General features: G+C 45.7%; 1 protein-coding gene across 1 annotated transcript in view; it reads left to right on the top strand.

Moving 5' to 3' along the window:
* Window positions 1-18,179, top strand: part of Prcc (proline rich mitotic checkpoint control factor) — a 30,585-nt gene extending 12,406 nt beyond the window's left edge. Inside the window, exons 2-7 of the mRNA XM_021195800.2 lie at window positions 3,155-3,202; window positions 5,264-5,830; window positions 8,084-8,179; window positions 14,198-14,341; window positions 16,221-16,286; window positions 17,733-18,179. Coding sequence (XP_021051459.1) covers window positions 3,155-3,202; window positions 5,264-5,830; window positions 8,084-8,179; window positions 14,198-14,341; window positions 16,221-16,286; window positions 17,733-17,819 — 1,008 coding nt within the window. The 3' untranslated portion in view covers window positions 17,820-18,179. The remainder of the gene's footprint in view (window positions 1-3,154; window positions 3,203-5,263; window positions 5,831-8,083; window positions 8,180-14,197; window positions 14,342-16,220; window positions 16,287-17,732) is intronic.
* The last annotated feature ends 2,332 nt before the right edge of the window (window positions 18,180-20,511 follow it).

Genomic DNA, 20,511 nt, shown 5'->3' with positions numbered 1-20,511 from the left:
CTCACTTGGTAGACCAGGCTGGCCTCGAACTCAGAAATCCACCTGCCTCTGCCTCCCGAGTGCTGGGATTAAAGGCCTGCGCCACCAGGCCCGGCTAATTTTTGGTTTTCTTTAGTCTGTGGTCAGGTTCCTTGGTATCCAGGTGTTGATAGCACTGTAGCTTCTCTGCATAGTGTACAGTAGAGTCCCATGTATCTAGCTACTCCTGGGGTCAGGTTGGTGAGGTTTGTGAAAGGGCCAGGAAGTGTTTCTACATTCTGTTTCCTATCTTCTGGCACCTGGTCATTCTTTGTGGCTGTCTCTGAGCCTTCTCCTGCCACCTCGTGAGATCTGGTGTGCTCCTCAGGCCTGGTTCTACCCCTTAATCCATCTCACCAGCATTCCATCTGATTATTTATAGCAAGGTGCCTCACAGAACTCAACACTTCCCTTTTCTGCTAAACTGGGTTATCTTATAAGCTCCCAGGATTTGCCTGTCTCTCTTCCCTACCATATTGGGGTTACAAGGTTACAAGCACATGCAGCTGCACCTGGCTTTGTGTATGGTACTGGAGTTATGAACTCTTTCACAGCAAACACTCTTACCCACTGGCGTCTGCTTAGCCCCTTAGCATTTTATTTATTTATTTATTTATTTGCGTGATGTGTTGTGTCTGGGAGTTTGTCATAGTGATCTGTGTCACAGGATAATTTATAAAGGGCTCTCAGTAGAAACTCAGAGAAGGATGATTGTGAGTAGTTAGACCAGAAGTAGTGGCATATCTGACCTGGTCAGTCAGTAGAGATGATTGTGTTCATACAATAAACATCAGTTGGGAGTTCCAGAGTATTGGAAAAGGCCATACCATGCCTCACTTAGCTCTGTCTTATAAAAGTGGGTGGCACGGGCAAAGAATGCTGGGACAGGGGTTCTTTGGGATGCTCCAGAATCCACAAGTCAAGCAGGCCAGGGAGGTTGGTGGTGAAGACATGGCTGCATCTGTCACCTGTCAGGGGGCCTCTGGGACACACTCTGATTCCTGCATCCTGAATGCTGTCCAGGCACCAGAGAGCTGATTCACAATCTTACTCACTTGATTGTGTGCGCATGTGTGTTCCATGGTGCCCGCATGGAGTTCAGAGGGCAGTTCTGAAGAGTCTCTGCCTTGTGGATCCCATGGCAGAAATCCAGGCTAGGGTTTCAGACAGAAGAGTTTAGTCAGCAGACAGGGAGAGCTGTTCCTCCCAGGACTTGGGACAAGCTTACATCTGTCTGGCTAGGGATGAGGGATATCAAGACCTAACCACACAGGACAGGGCTCCTACTCTTTGTGTATGTGTGTGTGCACTCACACGTGGACACACCATGGTAGGTGTGTGGAGATCAGAGGACAACTTTGTGGAATCTCCTCTTGCCACGTTTACCTAAGGTATTGGGGATCAAGCTTAGATTGCTGGGTTGTGTAACAAGCACCTTTACTGGCTGAGCCATCTCACTGGCCCTTGATTTGAGTTTCACTTTGGGGCTGGCGAGGTGGCTTAGCAGGTAAAATGCTGGCAGTGCAGACCTGACCCAAGCTTCATAGCCGAGTCCACCTAAAGATGAAAGGAAAGACCAACTCCTGAACGTGGTTCCCTGACCTCTACACACTATTGTGTGTGTGCCCCTCCCCCAATAATAATAAATAAAAAAATTTATTGTTATTTAAGTATACTGTAGCTGTCTTCATACACATCAGAAGAGGGCACCAGATCTCATTTCAGATGGTTGTGAGCCATCATGTGGTTGCTGGGGTTTGAACTCAGGACCTCTGGAAGAGCAATCCACTGAGCCGTCGCTCCAGCCCTGCAACAAATGCTCTTATCTGTGGAGCCTTCTCTAGGTCTTGAGAATTTCAGAAATAGCTCTAATCATACTTCTTCCATTTTATATTAGATAATATGTGAAGTTGTGTTCATGGCATTCTCCCCCTACCCCTTTCTTTGAGGCAGGGTCTCATGTAGCCCCTAGCAAGCCTCAGAATTACTGTGTAGCCTAGGATGACCTTGAATTTATGGTCTTCCTGTCTCTACCTCCTGAGTGCTGAGATTACTAACCTGCATGTACCACCATGCCAAGTTTTAAAATTCAAGGCTGAGAATTAGGTCCTAGTGCCCAAGGCACTCCAGCAACCGAGCTGTAACCCCAAACCTATTATATGATTATATTATGATGATTATAAAGTCAAAGTATGGATCAACCCTGATTGCGATGCCTACATTCTCAGAAGGTTGTGTGGGGTGGCTCTTTTAATCCCAAAAGAGGTAGAGGCAGACAGATCTCTGTGGATGAGTTTTGAGGCCAGCCTGGTCTACAGAAGTGAGTTCCAGGACAGCCAGGCATACACAGAGAAACCCTGTCTCAAACAACCACCACCAACAGTAAACACAACAGCAGCAACAATAACAGTAAACACAACAATAACAACAGTAAACCCCCTAAAAGATACATTTCTTTCTGGCTTATTATAAAGTTTCATTTATTTATTTATTTATTTATTTATTTATTTATTTATTTATTTATTTATCGGTTTTTCAAGACAGGGTTTCTCTGTATAGCTCTGGCTGTCCTGGAACTCACTCTGTAGACCAGGCTGGCCTTGAACTCAGAAATCCGCCTGNGGCTTAGCAGGTAAAATGCTGGCAGTGCAGACCTGACCCAAGCTTCATAGCCGAGTCCACCTAAAGATGAAAGGAAAGACCAACTCCTGAACGTGGTTCCCTGACCTCTACACACTATTGTGTGTGTGCCCCTCCCCCAATAATAATAAATAAACTTTTTTTTTCCAGAGACAGAGTTTCTCTGTGTAGCTCTGGCTGTCCTGAAACTCACTCTGCGGAAGACCAGGCTGGCCTTGAACTTAGAAATCTGCCTGCCTCTGCCTCCCAAGTGTTGGGATTAAAGGAGTGCGTCTGTCTTCAGATATGCCAGAAGAGGGCATCAGGTCTCATTACAGATGGTTGTGAGCCACCATGTGGTTTTGGGATTTGAACTCAGGACCTCTAGGAAGACAGTCAGTGCTCTTAACCACTAAGCCATCTTTCCAGCCCCTCAGTCTTTTATAAATGTGTGTTGAATGTGTTTCATTTACTGTGCTAAAACAATTATGCTTTACTCTGGTTCTTTTTCTCTTAGTCAGATTCTGAGGAAGATGAACCTGCAAAGAAGAAAGTTGTCCTGCAGGTAAGCTTGATTGTCATGGCTCTTTCATCTCTTTGTTGTTTTTTGTTGTGGTTTTTTTTGTTGTTGTTTGTTTGGTTTTGTTTTTGTTTTTTTTTGGAGATAGGGTTTCTCTGTATAGCCCTGACTAACTGTCCTGGAACTCACTCTGTAGACCAGGCTTGCCTTGAACTCTGAAATCCACCTGCCTCTGCCTCCCAAGTGCTGGGATTAAAGGCGTGTGCTACCACTGCCCAGCCTTTCATCTTTTTCTGTATTGTTCCTAGAAAGATAGGACTTAAAGGGCCCAAAGGTTTTCAGTTGAGGGTGAGCACATCTGCAGGTAGCTGAGGACTGTTGTGGGTCTGACTTTAGTTTCCAGTGTAGCGCTTTGAAACTGATTCACCCTCTTTTTCTCATTCTTTCCTGGCATTAGCACAATGGAGTTGACTTCTCTGGAAGGACAGGCAATGGTAGGAGCAGAGACTGTCACTTCATTCAGTCCATACATTTAAGGTAGAAGGATTGTTTAGGGAGAGTTAAGTACAGTAGTGAGATGCTGATTGGGGCCACCTGTGTTGTACAATTGCCTGCTTTTCCTGTTGTGTTTCTAATCTGGAAATAGATGCTAAGACAGCACTTACTTGGTACTAGGTATCATTCATTTTAAATGCCTTACTGGTACTTAGCAGGTTCCTTCTTCACTGGAGGGACTGAATCCTAGGTTATGACCATAGTTTATAAGAGGAAACTGAGGAATATGCCCAAAGTCAGACAGCTAGTGTGGGTGGACACTAACCTGTGTCAGGTGTTCTGACTCCAAAGGTCAGGTCTGGTCCTGGGGAGTCCAAGCTTGTACTTGTACTTGGCTGCTTCTCTGCAAGCATGAATAGAAGTCTCAACTGGCCCGGCAGTGGTGGAGCACACCTTTAATCCCAGCACTTGGGAGGCAGAGGCAGGTGGATTTCTGAGTTTGAGGCCAAGCCTGGTCTACAGAGTGAGTTCCAGGACAGCCAGGGCTACACATAGAAACCCTGTCTCGAAAAAAACCAAAAAAACACAAAACCAATAACAAAAAAAGAAGTTCTAAGGTTGCCTTAGCAGGGCTCCTGACCTCCCACCCCCAGCACCTCACTCTGACTCTCCTCCAAATGAACACCTCTCCTCTGCCTGGCCTGCTTATCTCAGAAATCCTGTTTCCACTCACTCTTTGTGGGAATTTCTTGGCTGAGAAGATACACTGGCGCTCTAGGACAGTGATACAGTAATCATATTCCACTGTCCTTTTCCTATTGGTACCTCTTTATACTTAGGACAGACCAGCCCTTTAGCATACAGAAAACAGAATCCTGCAATTCATATGAGTAAGAGGAGCTCTGGCGGGGCGGGGCCAAGTAGTATAAAAACTGATAAGCTAAAAGTGCTTGCTTATGGCATTAGTCGATGTACCACACAGAGGGCTTTCCTTGTGTGGGTTGGCAGAAGGAGCTTTTAGCAACAGGTACAGCACTGTTCATCTTCCAGGCAATCAGGTATACAGCACATATACTAGAGTCCACAACCTCCAGTAACTATAGTTCCAGGGGATCCAATACCTTTTTCTGACCTCAGCAGCCATCAGGCACATGTGATGCATATATACATATACACATATATGTACATATATACACATATATTGTATATGTATATGTGTGTGTATATATATATGTATACACACTCATATATACAAAATAAAAATAAATCTTAAAAACAACCAAATATTCAACTTCTCCCTCCTTTGAAGTGGTAATTAGTCAAGCACAATATCCTACTTAAGAGATAGCTGTACAGCCGGGCGTATCTCTGTTCTGGTCTACAGAGTGAGTACCAGGACAGCCAGGGCTACACAGAGAAACCCTGTCTCGAAAAACCAGAAAAAAAAAAGTTCCTGGAGTGGGAGGGCCTGAGTGCATGACGTAACAGAGCATCAAGGGCCGAGGGCCTCAGAGAAGCGCAGGACTATGATCTTGTTTGTCATGTTGCTGCTGTATAACATAAAGTCTCACTTGTCTTTCTTCCCTCTCATTCCAAACTTGGGCTCACTAGGGATCCGGCGAGGGGACTGGTTTGTCTGCTTTGCTCCCCCAACCTAAAAACCTGACTGTGAAAGAGACTAACAGGTTGCTCCTGCCCCATGCCTTCTCCCGGAAACCCTCAGATGTCTCCTCAGATGCTAAGCCCTCTAGATTGGCTTCTAAGACCAAGCCCGCCTCACTTGCTCCTGTTTTGGGTACCACAACCACCACTCCATCACCCTCTGCCATCAAGGCTGCTGCCAAGAGTGCTGCCCTGCAGGTGACCAAGCAGATAACACAGGAGGATGATGACAGTGATGAGGAAGTTGCTCCTGAGAACTTTTTCTCCCTCCCTGACAAGGCTGAGCCACCTGGAGTTGAGCCATACCCTTACCCTGTCCCCAATGTCCCTGAAGAGCTGCCTCCAGGCACAGAACCAGAACCAGCTTTCCAGGACGATGCAGCCAATGCCCCCCTTGAGTTTAAGATGGCGGCAGGGTCAAGTGGAGCTCCCTGGATGCCGAAGCCTGGGGATGACTACAGCTACAATCAGTTTTCCACATATGGCGATGCCAATGCCGCTGGTGCTTATTATCAGGTAGGTAAGGACAGAGTGAGCAGTCCAGCAATATTGGAACATGGTGCTGAAGGAGAGTTTGAACCAGTGATATGGCCTGTGGGTCACTTTGCTTGATTTTCTTTTTTCTTTTTTTTCTTTTTCTTTTTTTTTTAAAGATGTATTTATTATATCTAAGTACACTGTAGCTGTCTTCAGACACACTAGAAGAGGGTGTCAGATCTCATTATGGATGGTTGTGACCTACCATGTGGTTACTGGGATTTGAACTCAGGACCTCCGGAAGAGCAGTCAGTGCTCTTATCTGCTGAGCCATCTCTCCACCCCTGCTTGATATTCTTTTATCTATCTATCTATCTATCTATCTATCTATCTATCTATCTATCTATCTATTGAGACAGGGTTTCTCTGTGTAGCCTGGCTGTCCTGGAACTCACTTTGTAGACCAGACTGGCCTCAAACTAAGAAATCCACCTGCCTCTGCCTCCCAAGTGCTGGGATTAAAGGTGTGCGCCACCACTGCCTGGCTTCCACTTTTTTTTTTTTCCCTGCTTGATATTCTTATATCTACTAGGTCTCAAAACATACTGCTTTTATTCTGAACAAATGTAAATTGCCTTAGTATTACAGGGTGACTCACGTCGCTAGCCCTTCAGTTCTGCACCTTAGCTTTCTGTCACTGTGCTGGAAGCCTTGGGTGATGTGCTGGAGAGTAGTGGGTTATTTTCACACAGGGTCTCAGGCGTCAGTCCATGCTTGCTTTGCTTTTGGGCCTGTGAGCACACGTTTGCTGCATTATTGCTGGGCAATGTGTCATGGGACTGCAGCAGAGGAAGCTAAGAGAAAAGGAGGCTCTAGAATCCAGTGGGATTAGACCACCACTGACCTTCGTTCCTTCCAGGAAACTCCACTTCCCAGTAGTTCCTCTGTCTCCTGTCCAAGTCTTTAACACACGGATCAGCAAGAGACACTTACTGAAATAGAGAATTTTGAAAATGGAAGTTTATTGAGGGTTGTGGGAGATTTAACAAACATAGGAGCGGAATGGTCTCTAATCCTAGAACTAAGAGTTGCCTCTTTGAACATAGATACTGAGGAATGGGGAAGTTTGGTGTAAGCCTCCGGGTAGCAGGCAGTATCACATAAGGGAGCACACGAACAGAGTCAAAGCAACTTATCAAGACAACTTTTTTTTTTTTTTTGCAAAACAGGTGCCCTAGAACCCACTCAGCTAGACAGCATACAATGCCAAGACAGCCTCTGTCTTTTATCCTTAATTGGAGTAGTGACTTTATCTTTTTTTTTTTTTTTAATTTAATTTATTTATTATATGTAAGTACACTGTAGCTGTATTCAGACACACCAGAAGAGGGTGTCAGATCTCATTTCGGATGGTTGTGAGCCACCATGTGGTTGCTGGGATTTGAACTCAGGATCTTTGGAAGAGCAGTCAGTGCTCTTAACCGGTGAGCCATCTTTCTAGCCCAAGTACACAGCTCTTAACAAACCTAGTTCATTCCCAATTTTGTAGCATCTTATCTATTTATTTATTTCTTTATTTGACAGCATTTCACTACATAGTTCTAGCTGTCCTGGAGCTTAGTACATAGACCAGAGTAGCTTTGAACTCATAGAGATTCACCTGTCTCTACCTCCTGAGTCCTGGGACTAAAGGTGTATGCTACCGTGCCCAGCAACAAGTAGCTCATGGTGCATGTTTGTAGTCAGACTGCCTGTGATTCCTGAGTACAGGCTCCTTGGAAAGAGCCTACCCTTTCTGACTGCAGGATCATAGCACATGGCCAGGCAGCCCCTGAAACCTAACTGTACAGCAGAGAGGGAAGGGAGTGGAGGGTTGGGGAGGAAGGGCAGCAGGGCAGAGGATGGCCTGGTCTGTGAGAGGATGTGGCTTCTGATCTAATAGCATTGCCTTTTCTTCCCTGCTCACGACAGGTTGTTGTGTCTTAGGAACAGGTCAGGTCTGCTAAGGGCACTGGAGAGGTAAGGTGGGAGTTATACAGGGAAGCAGCTAAGGGAACAGGGCACAGCAGGAGAGAATGTGCATTCTTTGTCACCGTCTCTAAAACAACACCTCTCTGCCTGGATGGTACTGATGAGGGAGCTGCAGGGACTGTTGGTGACCCAGAGGGTAGGTCCTCGGGTCTGGGCTGGTCTGTCGGAGAGGCTTTGGTGCGGCATCGGCCTTTTCCATGTACTTTGCTTTGTCTTGTCTTCATTATTCCCTCAGTCATTTGTTTTCTGTTTTGGCTATAGGATTACTACAGTGGTGGCTACTATCCTGCACCGGACCCGGCTCTGGTCCCTCCCCAGGAAATTGCCCCTGATGCCTCCTTCATTGATGATGAAGCAGTGAGTTACAAATGTATTACTTACTTCTCTGTTGATGTGAGACAATACCATGACAAAAACAACCTATAGAAGGCATATTTGGCCTTACAGTTCCAAAGGGATGAGAGACCATTACGGTGGGAAGGCATAGGGTCAAGCAGCTTGCAGGGCAGTAGGGATATGTGGGAAGTTGAGAGCTCACATCTCCATTCACATACAGGAAGCAGAGAACAGAGAAAGTGGGGCAGGGCTATATAAACTCTCACAGCCCAGCACCGGTGTTCCAGCAGACTGGACCATCTCCCCAAACAGTGCCACCAGCTACGGAATGTGTTCAAATATCTGAGCCTATGGAAAACACTTCTTTAAACCACCAGAAAGGCAAAATGACTTTCTATTTTCTGTGCTAGGGATCAAGCACAAGGCCTGTGTTTTTTAGTCAAGTAGTAGACTATAGAGCCTTATCCTAAGCCCACAAGTGGCCTTTTTTTTTTTTTTTTAAGATTTATTTATTTATTATATGTAAGTACACTGTAGCTGTCTTCAGGCACACCAGAAGAGGGCACCAGATCCCATTACAGATGTTGTGAGCCACCATGTAGTTGGTGGGAATTGAACTCAAGACCTCTGGAAGAGCAGTCAGTGCTCTTAACCACCGAGCCATCTCTCCAGCCTGCCTTTCTTTCTTTCTTTTTATTTTAATTTAAGATTTATTTTATTTTTAGTTATATGTATCTTTATGTGTCTGTGTCACGGTAAATGCACATAAGTATAGGTAGCTGCGGAGACCAGTGGGGTCAGGCCCCTGGAGCTGTTGTGGGTGCTGAAGACTAAATTCATCCTCTGTAAGAGCAGCACTCATCCTTTTTTTTTGGGGGGGGGGGTTCGAGACAGGGTTTTTCTGTGTAGTCCTGGCTGTCCTGGAACTCACTCTGTAGACCAGGCTGGCCTCGAACTCAGAAATCCGCCTGCCTCTGCCTCCCAAGTGCTGGGATTAAAGCAGCACTCATTCTTGTCAGAGTCTCTCCAACCCACCAGTGTCGATTTTTGATACCAGGTTTCAAGTCTGAAGTTAAAGGAAAAGTTTTTTTGTTTAGATTTTTTTTTTTTTAAATGTAATGCTTAAGTTTATTTCACAACACTTGTCATTTCTCCCAATAAGCATAGGTTTGAATGACAGATCCTTCATCCTCAGGGGATGGGTGTTCAGTGTGGGTGCATGTCTGACAGAACAAGCTCCCAGGTTCATGGATGTGGACCATCATTTCACACCCCAACCACTCCAGGGCACTAGTCTGCATCTTTGTGAGCTCTGGTGTGTGGGCCTCTCCACAGGCTTCTCCTTAGAGGTGACACTGCACCTGGTGTCATCCTGGACACCTAGGACAGGAGGAGTAGAGCCGGGGGTTGATAAATATTGATAAATATTGGTGGTATGAATGGATGAGGCAAGGTCATCTCTGAAAATGTGACTTTTCACTCTTACCCACAGCAGTGACAATACTGAGTGGGAATAGACTCACTCAGGGGACTGGAGAGATGGCTCAGTTGTTAAGAATACAGACTGCTTCAGGACCTGGGTTCAATTCCCAGCACCCACATGGCAGCTCAAACCATCTGGATTTTGTTTAGATTTTGCTTTGCTTTTGATTTGTTTGTGTGAGACGGTATCACTATGAGGCCAGACTGATTTTGAATTTGCAAGTTTTATGTTCTGTCTTCTGACCACTGGGATTATGGGGAATTTATTTTTATTATTTTATTTATTTATTTTTTTGTTGTTTGTTTGTTTGTTTTGAGACAGTTTCTCTGTGTAGTCTTGGCTGTCCTGGAACTCACTGTGTATGACCAGGCTGACCTCAAACTCAGTAATCCACTTGCTTCTGCTTCTTGAGTGCTGGGACTAAAGGCGTGCACCACCACCACACCTGATGGAAGTTTATTTATTTATTTATTTATTTTTGGTTTTTCGAGACAGGGTTTTTCTGTGTAGTCCTGGCTGTCCTGGAACTCACTGTGTATGACCAGGCTGACCTCAAACTCAGTAATCCACTTGCTTCTGCTTCTTGAGTGCTGGGACTAAAGGCGTGCACCACCACCACACCTGATGGAAGTTTATTTATTTATTTATTTATTTTTGGTTTTTCGAGACAGGGTTTTTCTGTGTAGTCCTGGCTGTCCTGGAACTCACTCTGTAGACCAAGCTGGCCTCGAACTCAGAAATCCGCCTGCCTCTGCCTCCCAAGTGCTGGGATTAAAGGCATGCGCCACCACGCCCGGCGGAAGTTTATTTTTAGTTAAAAAAGAATTTTACTACATCTTAATTTTTTGTTGTACTTATAACGTGTAGACATGTTGTCTTAGCCTTTTTATTGTTGTGATAAAATACCATGAACAAAACCAAAACTGTAAAAAACAAAACTGTGGAAGGAAAGGGTTTATTTCATCTTTCCAGCTGTAGTCTCTATAATTCAGGGAAGGCAAGACAGCAACTCAAGGTAGGAAACTGAAGGCCAGTGCTGACACAGAGGCCATGGAAAGCACTGCGTCCTGCTGTGCTTCCCATGGCCTGCCTGCATAGCCTGCCTTGTAGCACCCAGGGTCACCCGCCTATAGGTGGCCACAGCCACAATGAGCCAGGCCCTCTCATGTCAGTCATCAATCAGAAAGTGTACCCCAGGCTTGCCCACAGACTGATCTAGTGGGGGTGTCTTTTCAACTGAGGTTTCCTTTTCCCAGATGACTCTAGCTTGTGTTGAGTTGACATAAAACTAATTAACAAACAAAACCCCAACAACAATAGTTTGTGTAATGGCAGTTAAGGTTTTCCTTAGGAAAGAAAGTTTGGGGCAGGCCAGGGCTGGTAGCACAGCTCCACAAAATGGTTTCTGCTGAGTTGTGCTGCTATCTCTATGCTGTTGTCTTGACTCTCATGCTAGAGCTGGAATGTTTGCCATCACATCTGTGTGGGAGCGCCACAGGATGGAGAAAGACAGGAGGGACATTTCCATTCTCTTTTGAGGACTTCCAAAACTCCCCAGGGTACTTGCCCTTATGGCTAGGCGAGAGTCTGCTCTCATGGCCAGCAGATCTGTTTTCAGTGAGGCTCATAAAATAGTTTTTTTAGTTGAGTGATCATCTGGCTGAATTACTGGTTGATTTACACCGAAGAAAGGGAGAATGTGTTTTGAGAGACACCTGGCATTTGTGATCAGCATCCCTGGGTTTAACTTGACCGACAGGCACATTGAAGGATGTTCTGTGGTCTTCCACCCAAGATCAAGATGCAACTAACTGTCTCATCTGCAGGAAAGTTGCAGCTTAGTTCTTAGGAAAAATAATTTTCTGTTTACTTTCCCCAAAAAGGTGTCTGTCTGTTCTTCCTTTGCTAGTCTTTGTTCTGATTGGTAGCTTGTGCATCACTCCTTTGAGTATTACCTTAAGGCAAGTGCGGCGCCACGGCTTCTCAGGTCAAGTAGCAGCTAAAAATTCCCTGAGTAGCCATGGTAGTTTCTTGTACAGGGCCCACCAGGTCCTAGGTCTCACTGAAGCTGACCAGTGCTCCAGGTGATCTGGATTTCTTCCTCCTTTTTTCCTTTTGTTTCCTCTCCTTCCCTACCCAGGGGTTCTGGTCTCTTTCTTTTTTCTTTTTCCTTTCCTTTCCTTTCCTTTCCTTTCCTTTCCTTTCCTTTCCTTTCCTTTCCTTTCCTTTCCTTTCCTTTCCTTTCCTTTCCTTTCCTTTCCTTTCCTTTCCTTTCCTTTCCTTTTTCCTTTGCTGATCTTTGTTAACTCCCCTGCTCCCCCTTTGTTCTTTCTTTCAGAGGACAAAAGAACAGGAGTTGTAGAGAATTCTTTGGCCTTTTGAGGCTCCCTTACTATCCACCCTACATTCTCTTTCTTCATGGATTCTTTGGAGTGGAGTTTGATGATGGCTGATACCAATCCAGTGAGAAAGAAAAGGTGGAAAGAGAACTGCTGGGTTGTCTGTTTTTGTCTATCTTTGAGGGTGATCTTGAACTCGTGTATAGCCAAGGATCACCTTGATTCTCCCATTTCTGCCTCCAGAATGCTGAGATTACACATGTGTCCATACGGGGCTGGGGAGATGAACCAGGGCTTAGTACACACTTAACTAAGTACACTAGTGGATCACAACCCCAGTCCTGAAAGAATTTTTAGAGGAGAAATCTTACAGTTTTTCCCCCCTTTATTTTTTGAGACAGGGTCTTGCTATGATTCTTCATGCTTCATTCAGGGCTTTGGAGGTGGGTACAAGGCTCCTGTTGCTAAGCCTTGTGATTTGAGTTTTACTCACATTGTGAGAAAAGGGAAGCAATTCCCACAGCTGTTCTCTGATTTCTACCTGCTTGCCTTGATCTGAGTATGTGTTGTCTTTGTCTCTGTTTCTCTCTCACACACAAATAAAATGCAACAAAAAAGAAAAAGTGACACCAAGTAACAACAAAATCAAACAGAAAGCAAACTTACTTTTGAACTTAAAAGCTTCTGTCTCGCTGGGCGTGGGCGCCTTTAATCCCAGCACTCGGGAGGCGGAGGCAGGCGGATTTCTGAGTTTGAGGCCAGCCTGGTCTACAGAGTGAGTTCCAGGACAGCCAGGGCTACACAGAGAAACCCTGTCTTGAAAAGCCAAAACAAATAAAAAGCTTCTGTCCCTGCCTTCCGAGTAGCTGGGACTACAGGTTAGACTCCGTTTACCCCAGTTCCTTTAAAGAAAAAGGCACACCTACCTACTTTTGATTTTATTTATTTTTATTTTATGTGTTTGGGTGTTTTGCCTGTATATCTGTGTACCATATGCATGCAAGTGTACATGAAGACCAGAAGAAGGTCTGCATGTTATCTGGAACTGGAGTTAGAAGTTGTAAGCCATCATTTGGGTGCTGGGACTGGACCCTGCAGCCAGTGCTTTTTAGCTGCTGAGCCATGTCTCCAGCCCCTTACTCTCAAGAAGTTTGTTTTGTTTTGTTTTGAAGACAGAGTGTCTCTGTGTAGCTCTGGCTGTCCTAGAACTTGCTTTGTAGACCAGGCTGGCCTCAAACTCACAGAGATCCACCACTTCTATTGGTTAAAGGTATGCATCACCATCCCCTGGTCTACCCTCATTTCTTTATTCTTTTTTTTTTTTTTTCTTTAGGACAGGTTTCTCTGTGTAGCCCTGGCTGTCCTGGAACTTAGAAATCCTCCTGCCTCTGCTTCCCAAGTGCTGGGATTAAAGGCGTGTACCACCACTGCCCGCCTGCCCCTCCCCCCTCTCTCTTTTTCTTTCTTTTAAGGATTTATTTATTTTATTATATGGAAGTATGCTGTCGCTGTCTTCAGACACACCAGAAGAGGGCATCAGATCTCATTATGGATGGTTGTGATCCACCATGTGGTTGCTGGGATTTGAATTCAGGACCTCCAGAAGAGCAGTCAGTGCTCTTAACTGCTGAGCCATCTCTCCAGCCCCCTACCCTCATTTCTTAATTTTAAAAATTGTAATCCTTGTCCTTGGGAGACTGATGCAGGAGGATTTTGAGTTTGAGGCTTTATGGTTGTATCCAAAACAGAAATGAAGAATGGTGTAATAGACCTTTCAGGCAAGCAGTTTTCTGGTTTGCACTTAATGGATCTCCACAAATACTCTTGGCCACCCTGGCTCTGACTCCCGAGAGACCTCCTGGGCAGCCCTCACCTGGCTCCATGGGAGCTTGTAGACATCTATTCAACAGAGAGACCAAGTGCACAGAGCCCCAGCACTGCTCTAGACTATAGGCGGGTTCTTTTTTTTTTTTTTTTTTTTTTTTTTATTTTTTTAATAAAGGATTTTTGTGATTCGCAAGGACGACTGTAGGATTGCATTTGTAGACCAGGCTGGCCTCGAACTCAGAAATCCGCCTGCCTCTGCCTCCCGAGTGCTGGGATTAAAGGCGTGCGCCACCACCGCCCGGCTATAGGCGGGTTCTTAGCAGTGTCTCTTCGCTCCTCACTCACTTCCCAGACACCTGCACTCCTGTTTTTGTGACTTCTATTTTTCAGTTTAAGCGACTGCAGGGCAAGAGGAACCGAGGGAGAGAGGAAATCAACTTTGTGGAGATCAAAGGTGATGACCAACTCAGTGGGGCTCAGCAGTGGATGACCAAGTCACTGACAGAAGAGAAAACCATGAAGTCCTTCAGCAAAGTAAGTGTGGAAGACCATTTGGGTGGCCTACTTGGAAGGCTTTGGGCCTCATCTGACCTATTGTTATCTAAATATACCTATGTATATTTAGCAGATACTGTTGCCCATGGGAATGAAGTATACACCAAGCTTCATGGACACAACGCTTGCCTTTCAGAACTTTACAGAATTTAACAGCTGTCCAGCTGCTGGTGCGCTCTGGTTATTGAGAATGAACGATTGGGTCGGCTTCCCAGCTGCTGTGTGTCTCTTCCCACTGATCAGCCAGCATCTACAGCTGCTCTCCAATCACACCAGTCTCCATGCTACTAATGTGGGAGCTGGCTCAGCCTATCTTTGGGGAGTGGGCACAGCAGAGCTTCAGAGGTTCTAGGCCCTGGCTCCCAGGCATGCTGCTCTTCTTTTGCTACTGTTTCCATAGTTTGTTGTAGCTAACTGCTATCTCTGGTTGTTCTTGTTTCCCACACCAAGGGGAAACAAGTGCTCATTTTCTTCAGTCAGTATGCTGAAAGTCTCTTCACTTAGCAGCTGAGTAGTATGGATACTTATGAGCTTGCCATGGGTGGGGTAGCTGGATATGAGCTGCATGCCAGCAACACCAAGGTCAAGGATTTTATGACACCCCACCACCACCAATTTGGTTTTTCTTTGTTCTATGGTCACAGATGGCCTTCCAGGCCCCCATCATTTATTTTAACTGAATGTTGGCGGTCATACAGGATAGAGCAAAGGATTGTGGTTAGAGCAGCATAGATCTATCATTGTTTACTGGAAAAACCACTTAGGAGAAAGGGCTTTGCTAGCTTGGGCCTGAGAGGCATCGTCACAGGCAGCTGCTGGTGTGTGCTTACTGTGGGAGGCATGAAAGTCTGTGTGTATCACCTTCCATTGTAACGTTACAATGAGAGTTGTAATGCATTGAGTAGCAGCGTTAGAATCTGGTCTCTTCCAGCTTCAGGGTGTTGTCCCATGTCATTTTGTTGAGCTTGCTTTTTAAGAGAAGAAAGGATAGAGTCCCCTCTCTGCCCAAGAAGTTGACAGCAGAGTTGGGATGAGATTTAAGGACACTTGAGTGTAAATGATTACAGTGCAAATTGATTACATAAGTGCTGAGGAGACTCTGGGGAGGAGTTCTGAGAGTTGGGTGGGGCTGGCGAGAAAGCTTCTAGCCCGAGACAGCTCTGGCAGAGGACAGAAAAACCACACAGTGAAAGCTCAGACCAGTATAGATCTTGACAGTAAATCGTTTGCATCAACGTGTGGTTTGGAGTTGAATGTAGTTACTGATGGAGGTTGGAAGATAGATCGAGGAAGAAGGAACATGTGAATTTTGTTGTCCCAGGGAAGTGGTTGACATGTCATAGGATAGGACAGTACAGTTTCGGCCAAAGATGATGGATGGATGAGGGTTTAGAAAGTGGTAGGTGGGAGCCAGACCAGACATTTCCCCAGGCTGGAGAGAAGAGGACAGAAATGAAGAAGGTTTAAGAGGCAGATGACTAGGAAGTCTGGAGGGCGGTCAGCAGATCACATGCCTGTGGCATAGAATCTGTCCTAGACTCGCTACAAGCCAGTGTCCACAGACCGAGCCTGGAGCTCACTCAGGCTAGAGGAAGAGTGGGGTTATCAAAGAGACAGGAACTCCTGGCCTGACCTCAAAGGGTAGCCAGCCTGTTGGGGATTAACGGGCTGCTTCTAGCAAGCATTCTCATTTTAGATTTGTTTTTCATAATGGCTCTAATAAAATGTTAGCTTTGGAAGTATACAGACACAAAAGCAGCTCCAAGTTCCCTTGTTCTCCCTAAAGATTTGGGCTGTATGTCTTTCCATCTGTGAATTAAGGACTGCTTTTTGTTTTTCTTTTTGCTTTCTCTTGTAGAAGAAAGGTGAGCAGCCAACTGGCCAGCAGCGGAGGAAACACCAGATTACATATCTGATTCATCAGGTGAGGATGCTCGGGGCTCACAGCATTCCATTAACCATGGGTGCCAGGCTCCACCCTTTTGGTAGGCATACTCTCTTGTTCTCCATGTGGCCACTAGGGGGAGGCTGTGTTCTTAATATCATTCCCCCCTGCCTCTGGTTCACAGGAGTCTAGGTTAGGTATTTAGTGAAATCGTGTTATGTAAGAGGGAAGTTTCCTATAGGATTCTTTTGGGTTTTTTGAGGCAGGATTTCAAGCATTCCAGGTTTAGGATGTCTTTGAACTTCTGATTCCCTTGGGTCTGCCCCTTGAGTGCTGACATCTATGGGCGTGTGCTTTTCCAGTTTCTAAGGTGCTAGGGATAGAACTGAGCACTAGCCATGCGTGGTGGCACACGCCTTTAATCCCAGCACTCGGGAGGCAGAGGCAGGCGGATTTCTGAGTTCGAGGCCAGCCTGGTCTACAGAGTGAGTTCCAGGACAGCCAGAGCTACACAGAGAAGCTGTCTCGAAAAACCAAAAAAAACAACAACAACAACAACAACAAAAAACCTGAGTGTTTCCTGTAAGAACTCTACCATCTGAGCTCCTTCCTTCCTTCCTCCCCCCTTTCTTTCTTTCTTTCTTTCTTTCTTTCTTTCTTTCTTTCTTTCTTTCTTTCTTTCTTTCTTTCTTTCTTTCTAAGATTTATTTATTTATTACATATAAGTACACTGTAGCTGTCTTCAGACACACCAAAAGAGGGCATCAGATCNCGTTACAGATGGTTGTGAGCCACCATGTGGTTGCTGAGAATTGAACTCAGTATCTCTGGAAGAGCAGTCAGTGCTCTTAACCTCTGAGCCATCTCTCCAGCCCAGCTTCATCTTTTCTATTACAGTTGATTAATACATTTTATTTATTGTTTGTGTGTCTGTATTTACATAGATGTGTGCCACAATGTGAATATAGAGGTCAGGACAAATTTTACTGTTTTTATTTTTTGTTGTTGTTGTTTCTGTTCACCATGCAGGTCCCAGGGCTTGAACTTAGCCATATCAGGCTTGGTGGCTGGCACCTCTACTCACTGAGCCATCTTGCTAGTTCCCCAGAGGCTTTTTTTTTTTTTAAAGATTTATTTATTTATTTATTTATTATATGTAAGTACACTGTAGCTGATTTCAGACACTCCAGAAGAGGGCATCAGATCTTGTTATGGATGGTTGTGAGCCACCATATGGTTGCTGGGATTTGAACTCGGGACCTTTGGAAGAGCAGTCGGTGTTCTTACCTGCTGAGCCATCTCACCAGCTCCCCCAGAGGCCTTTTCAATAGCAACTTTATCCGTTTTATTTAATAATAATAATAAAAAAATCTGGGTCTGGGATGTGCAGTGGTACAGTGTGACCTTAGCATGCCCGAAGGCTGTGGGTGTGGTTCCTAGTCAGTTTGCCCACAGTGACTCTCCCAACCCTCTTTTGTGTTCTAGGCTAAGGAGCGGGAGCTGGAGTTGAAGAACACCTGGTCAGAAAACAAGCTCAGTCGCCGGCAGACCCAAGCCAAATATGGATTCTAGGGCCCAGGGACTGATGGCCCAGGATCTCCGTTGGCACAGTTGGCCCAGCCCCAGCTTCACCTCTAGGACCCCAGCTGCTCCAAGTCCAGGACCTCTACCCTGAGGACTCAGCCCTCACCTCTGGGAGACGGAACATATTTGATAGATTTTTCTTAACAAGTTAGAAAATCCAGCTCCTTTCTGTGCTGGGGCTGGAAAGACTGGAGCGCTGCCCCAAGGATCTACAACCTTGGTTGGGAGTTGTGCTCCTTGTCGGGTGTGATGAGATGGTGAACTCTCCCACCATTTTTTTTTTTTTTTTCTTTTTTTAAACAGGGATGTCTGTTGAAATAAAACATTGAGTGTGACAGATGCTGCCTACACTGTGTCTGGATCTCAGAGTTGAGCTTGTGCAGAGGGCCTTCTGCCACGTACCCCAGGGGCTTCTCCGTGCTTTGCCCACCTTATCCACTGACCACCCAGGAGCTGTTGGTGTCTTACCCGGGACAGGATGATATCAGGCGTGTGATCCCAAATGTGGAGAGTATTGCTGGTCTCAGGTGACTTACCAATGTGCGTGTGGTGTGGTATGCCTATGATCTAAGCATTCAGGATGCTGAAGGGGAAGGATTGTGAGTTCAAGGCCAGCCTGAGTTACAAGAACCTACCTTTAAAATACAAAGAAAAAGAAGCAGTAGATATAAAGTGACACCAAGCAGGTTGTGGCAAAACGCCGGTTCCCAGAGTGAATCAAATTTGCACTGAGGTCAAGGGCATGGACTGGTTTGGAGTAAGTTGTGTTCACATGGCACAGTCTAGGTTAATTTGCAAGCTAGGCATAGAAATTGGAGGCTAGAGAGATTTCCATGGAGACATCAAAATCTCTGTGTTTTGAGGGAGGATTAGGGAAGGGAATACAGACTTAGGAGTTGTAGAGTACTGTGTGTACACCAGGAACAATATGCAGTGCAGTATCTTCCTTTTGGTTCAGGCAGGGCTCAAATAGGGATGATCACAAAGTGTACAGCGTGCATGAGTCAGCTGCCAGGGATCTGAGAGAGCCCTACCTACTCTCCAGGAGTGGAGTGATTAAGACTCTAGAGCCTGTCAGTTCCAGGCAGAGGAGCTATGCAGGGCACCAGCTTCAGCCTACAGCTGATAGGAAATACCTGGTAGGGTTTAGTAGTGTTCAGCATTTTTGACAGGCAAGCCTATGGCCAGAGGAACAGTTTGAAGAGGTGGTGGTAGGACTAGGGTCCAGTAGACTGAGACATCTCAGTTTCTGGTTCTGTGTGCGGAGGTAAGTTGAGGCGTCTGTTTCTCATTAAGTACATTGTAGGGTTTCATCACTTACAGGAAAATTACCAGCTTATCTGAAATCTGACCTACTTCGGGTTGGAGCCAGACAGGGCTCTGAGTCCCACAGGGATTATAGTTGAGTTGTTCCGATGTGTACATCCAGCCATTCTCAGCAGGGAGCATCAGCTCCAGCTATATCCCACTATCCACTGAGGTTCAGGGCCAGGGCTGAGGTCCACCTCCCAGTGGGGGTCTTGAGCACTTGTGCCAGGTGCTCCCTGGGCCTGGCATACTCTAGGTGCCGCTCTTGCCATCTGTGTTGTTACCACCCTGTCTGTGTTTAGTAGCTTCTCTTCAGAATCTGTACTGTGACGTAGTAGGAAGTATCTTACCCTGCTGGGAAGCAGGAGATTGGCCTTTAACCTTCAGTTCTCAAGGGGTCTGCATCTACCTTTTAAAAAATGTGTTTTGAGATAGTCACTACAGCAGTTGGGTTGATCTGGAGTTTACTATATAGCTGAGGCTGACCAAACCTTAATCTTGTATCCTAAGAGCTGGGATTATAGGCATTCACCACTATGCCCCACGCTAGGAAAACATTTTTTAAAAATTTGTCAGACTGGAGAGATGACTCAGAGGTTAAAAGAACACTGACTGCCCTTTCAGAAGACCTGAGTTCAATTCCCAGCACCCTCAGATATACACACCAGCAAAATATCCATACATATAAAGTATAAAAGATTTATGCATATGTGGTTGTACCTGCATGTATTCATGTGTGTATGTGCACCACATGCATTCCAGGTGCCCATGGAAGTCAGGGTAGGCATCAAGGTCCCTGGAACTGGAGTTAAGGATAGTTGTTATCTATCATGTGTGGGTGTTAGGAACCAAACCCCAGGTCCTCTGCAAGGGCAAGTGCTCTTACTTGCTAAGCCACCTTGACAGCTCCCAGACACCTCACCAGCTCCCAGCCACGTTTTTAAAAGTCACTCTTTAGACCTACCAAAGATGACATTTTATTTGGTGGTTGGAATTTCTTAGTCACCAAGAGAAATGCTGGCATGTGTGTTCACACCTATTATTTCTGAACTTTAAAGGTAGAGGCAGGAGGATTACCATAAATTTAAGGCCTACAGTGCCACAACCCCGCAGAGATGAAAACCGACACGAATGCCAAGGAGGGTTTCAAGCAGCTTCCGCCTTTATCTCTGGCTCCTCCAGTTTCTCTTTTGTTTTTCCCTCCGCCCTCTGATCTCATCCCTCCCCCCTCTCCTGGATCCAATCAGCGTTCAGCACGCTCTGAACAGGAGCAGTGGATGCAGGCAGGGCACGCGGTGATAGGCCAGACTCATCAGGCGGACAGCACAGGATCGTTCAAGTGCGCAGGCTCAGGTTCTTGGTAAACAGGGAT

This window comes from Mus pahari, chromosome 4 (assembly GCF_900095145.1).
Source record: "Mus pahari chromosome 4, PAHARI_EIJ_v1.1, whole genome shotgun sequence".
NCBI lineage: Eukaryota > Metazoa > Chordata > Mammalia > Rodentia > Muridae > Mus > Mus pahari.
This window is presented reverse-complemented; position numbering and strand designations above follow the sequence as displayed.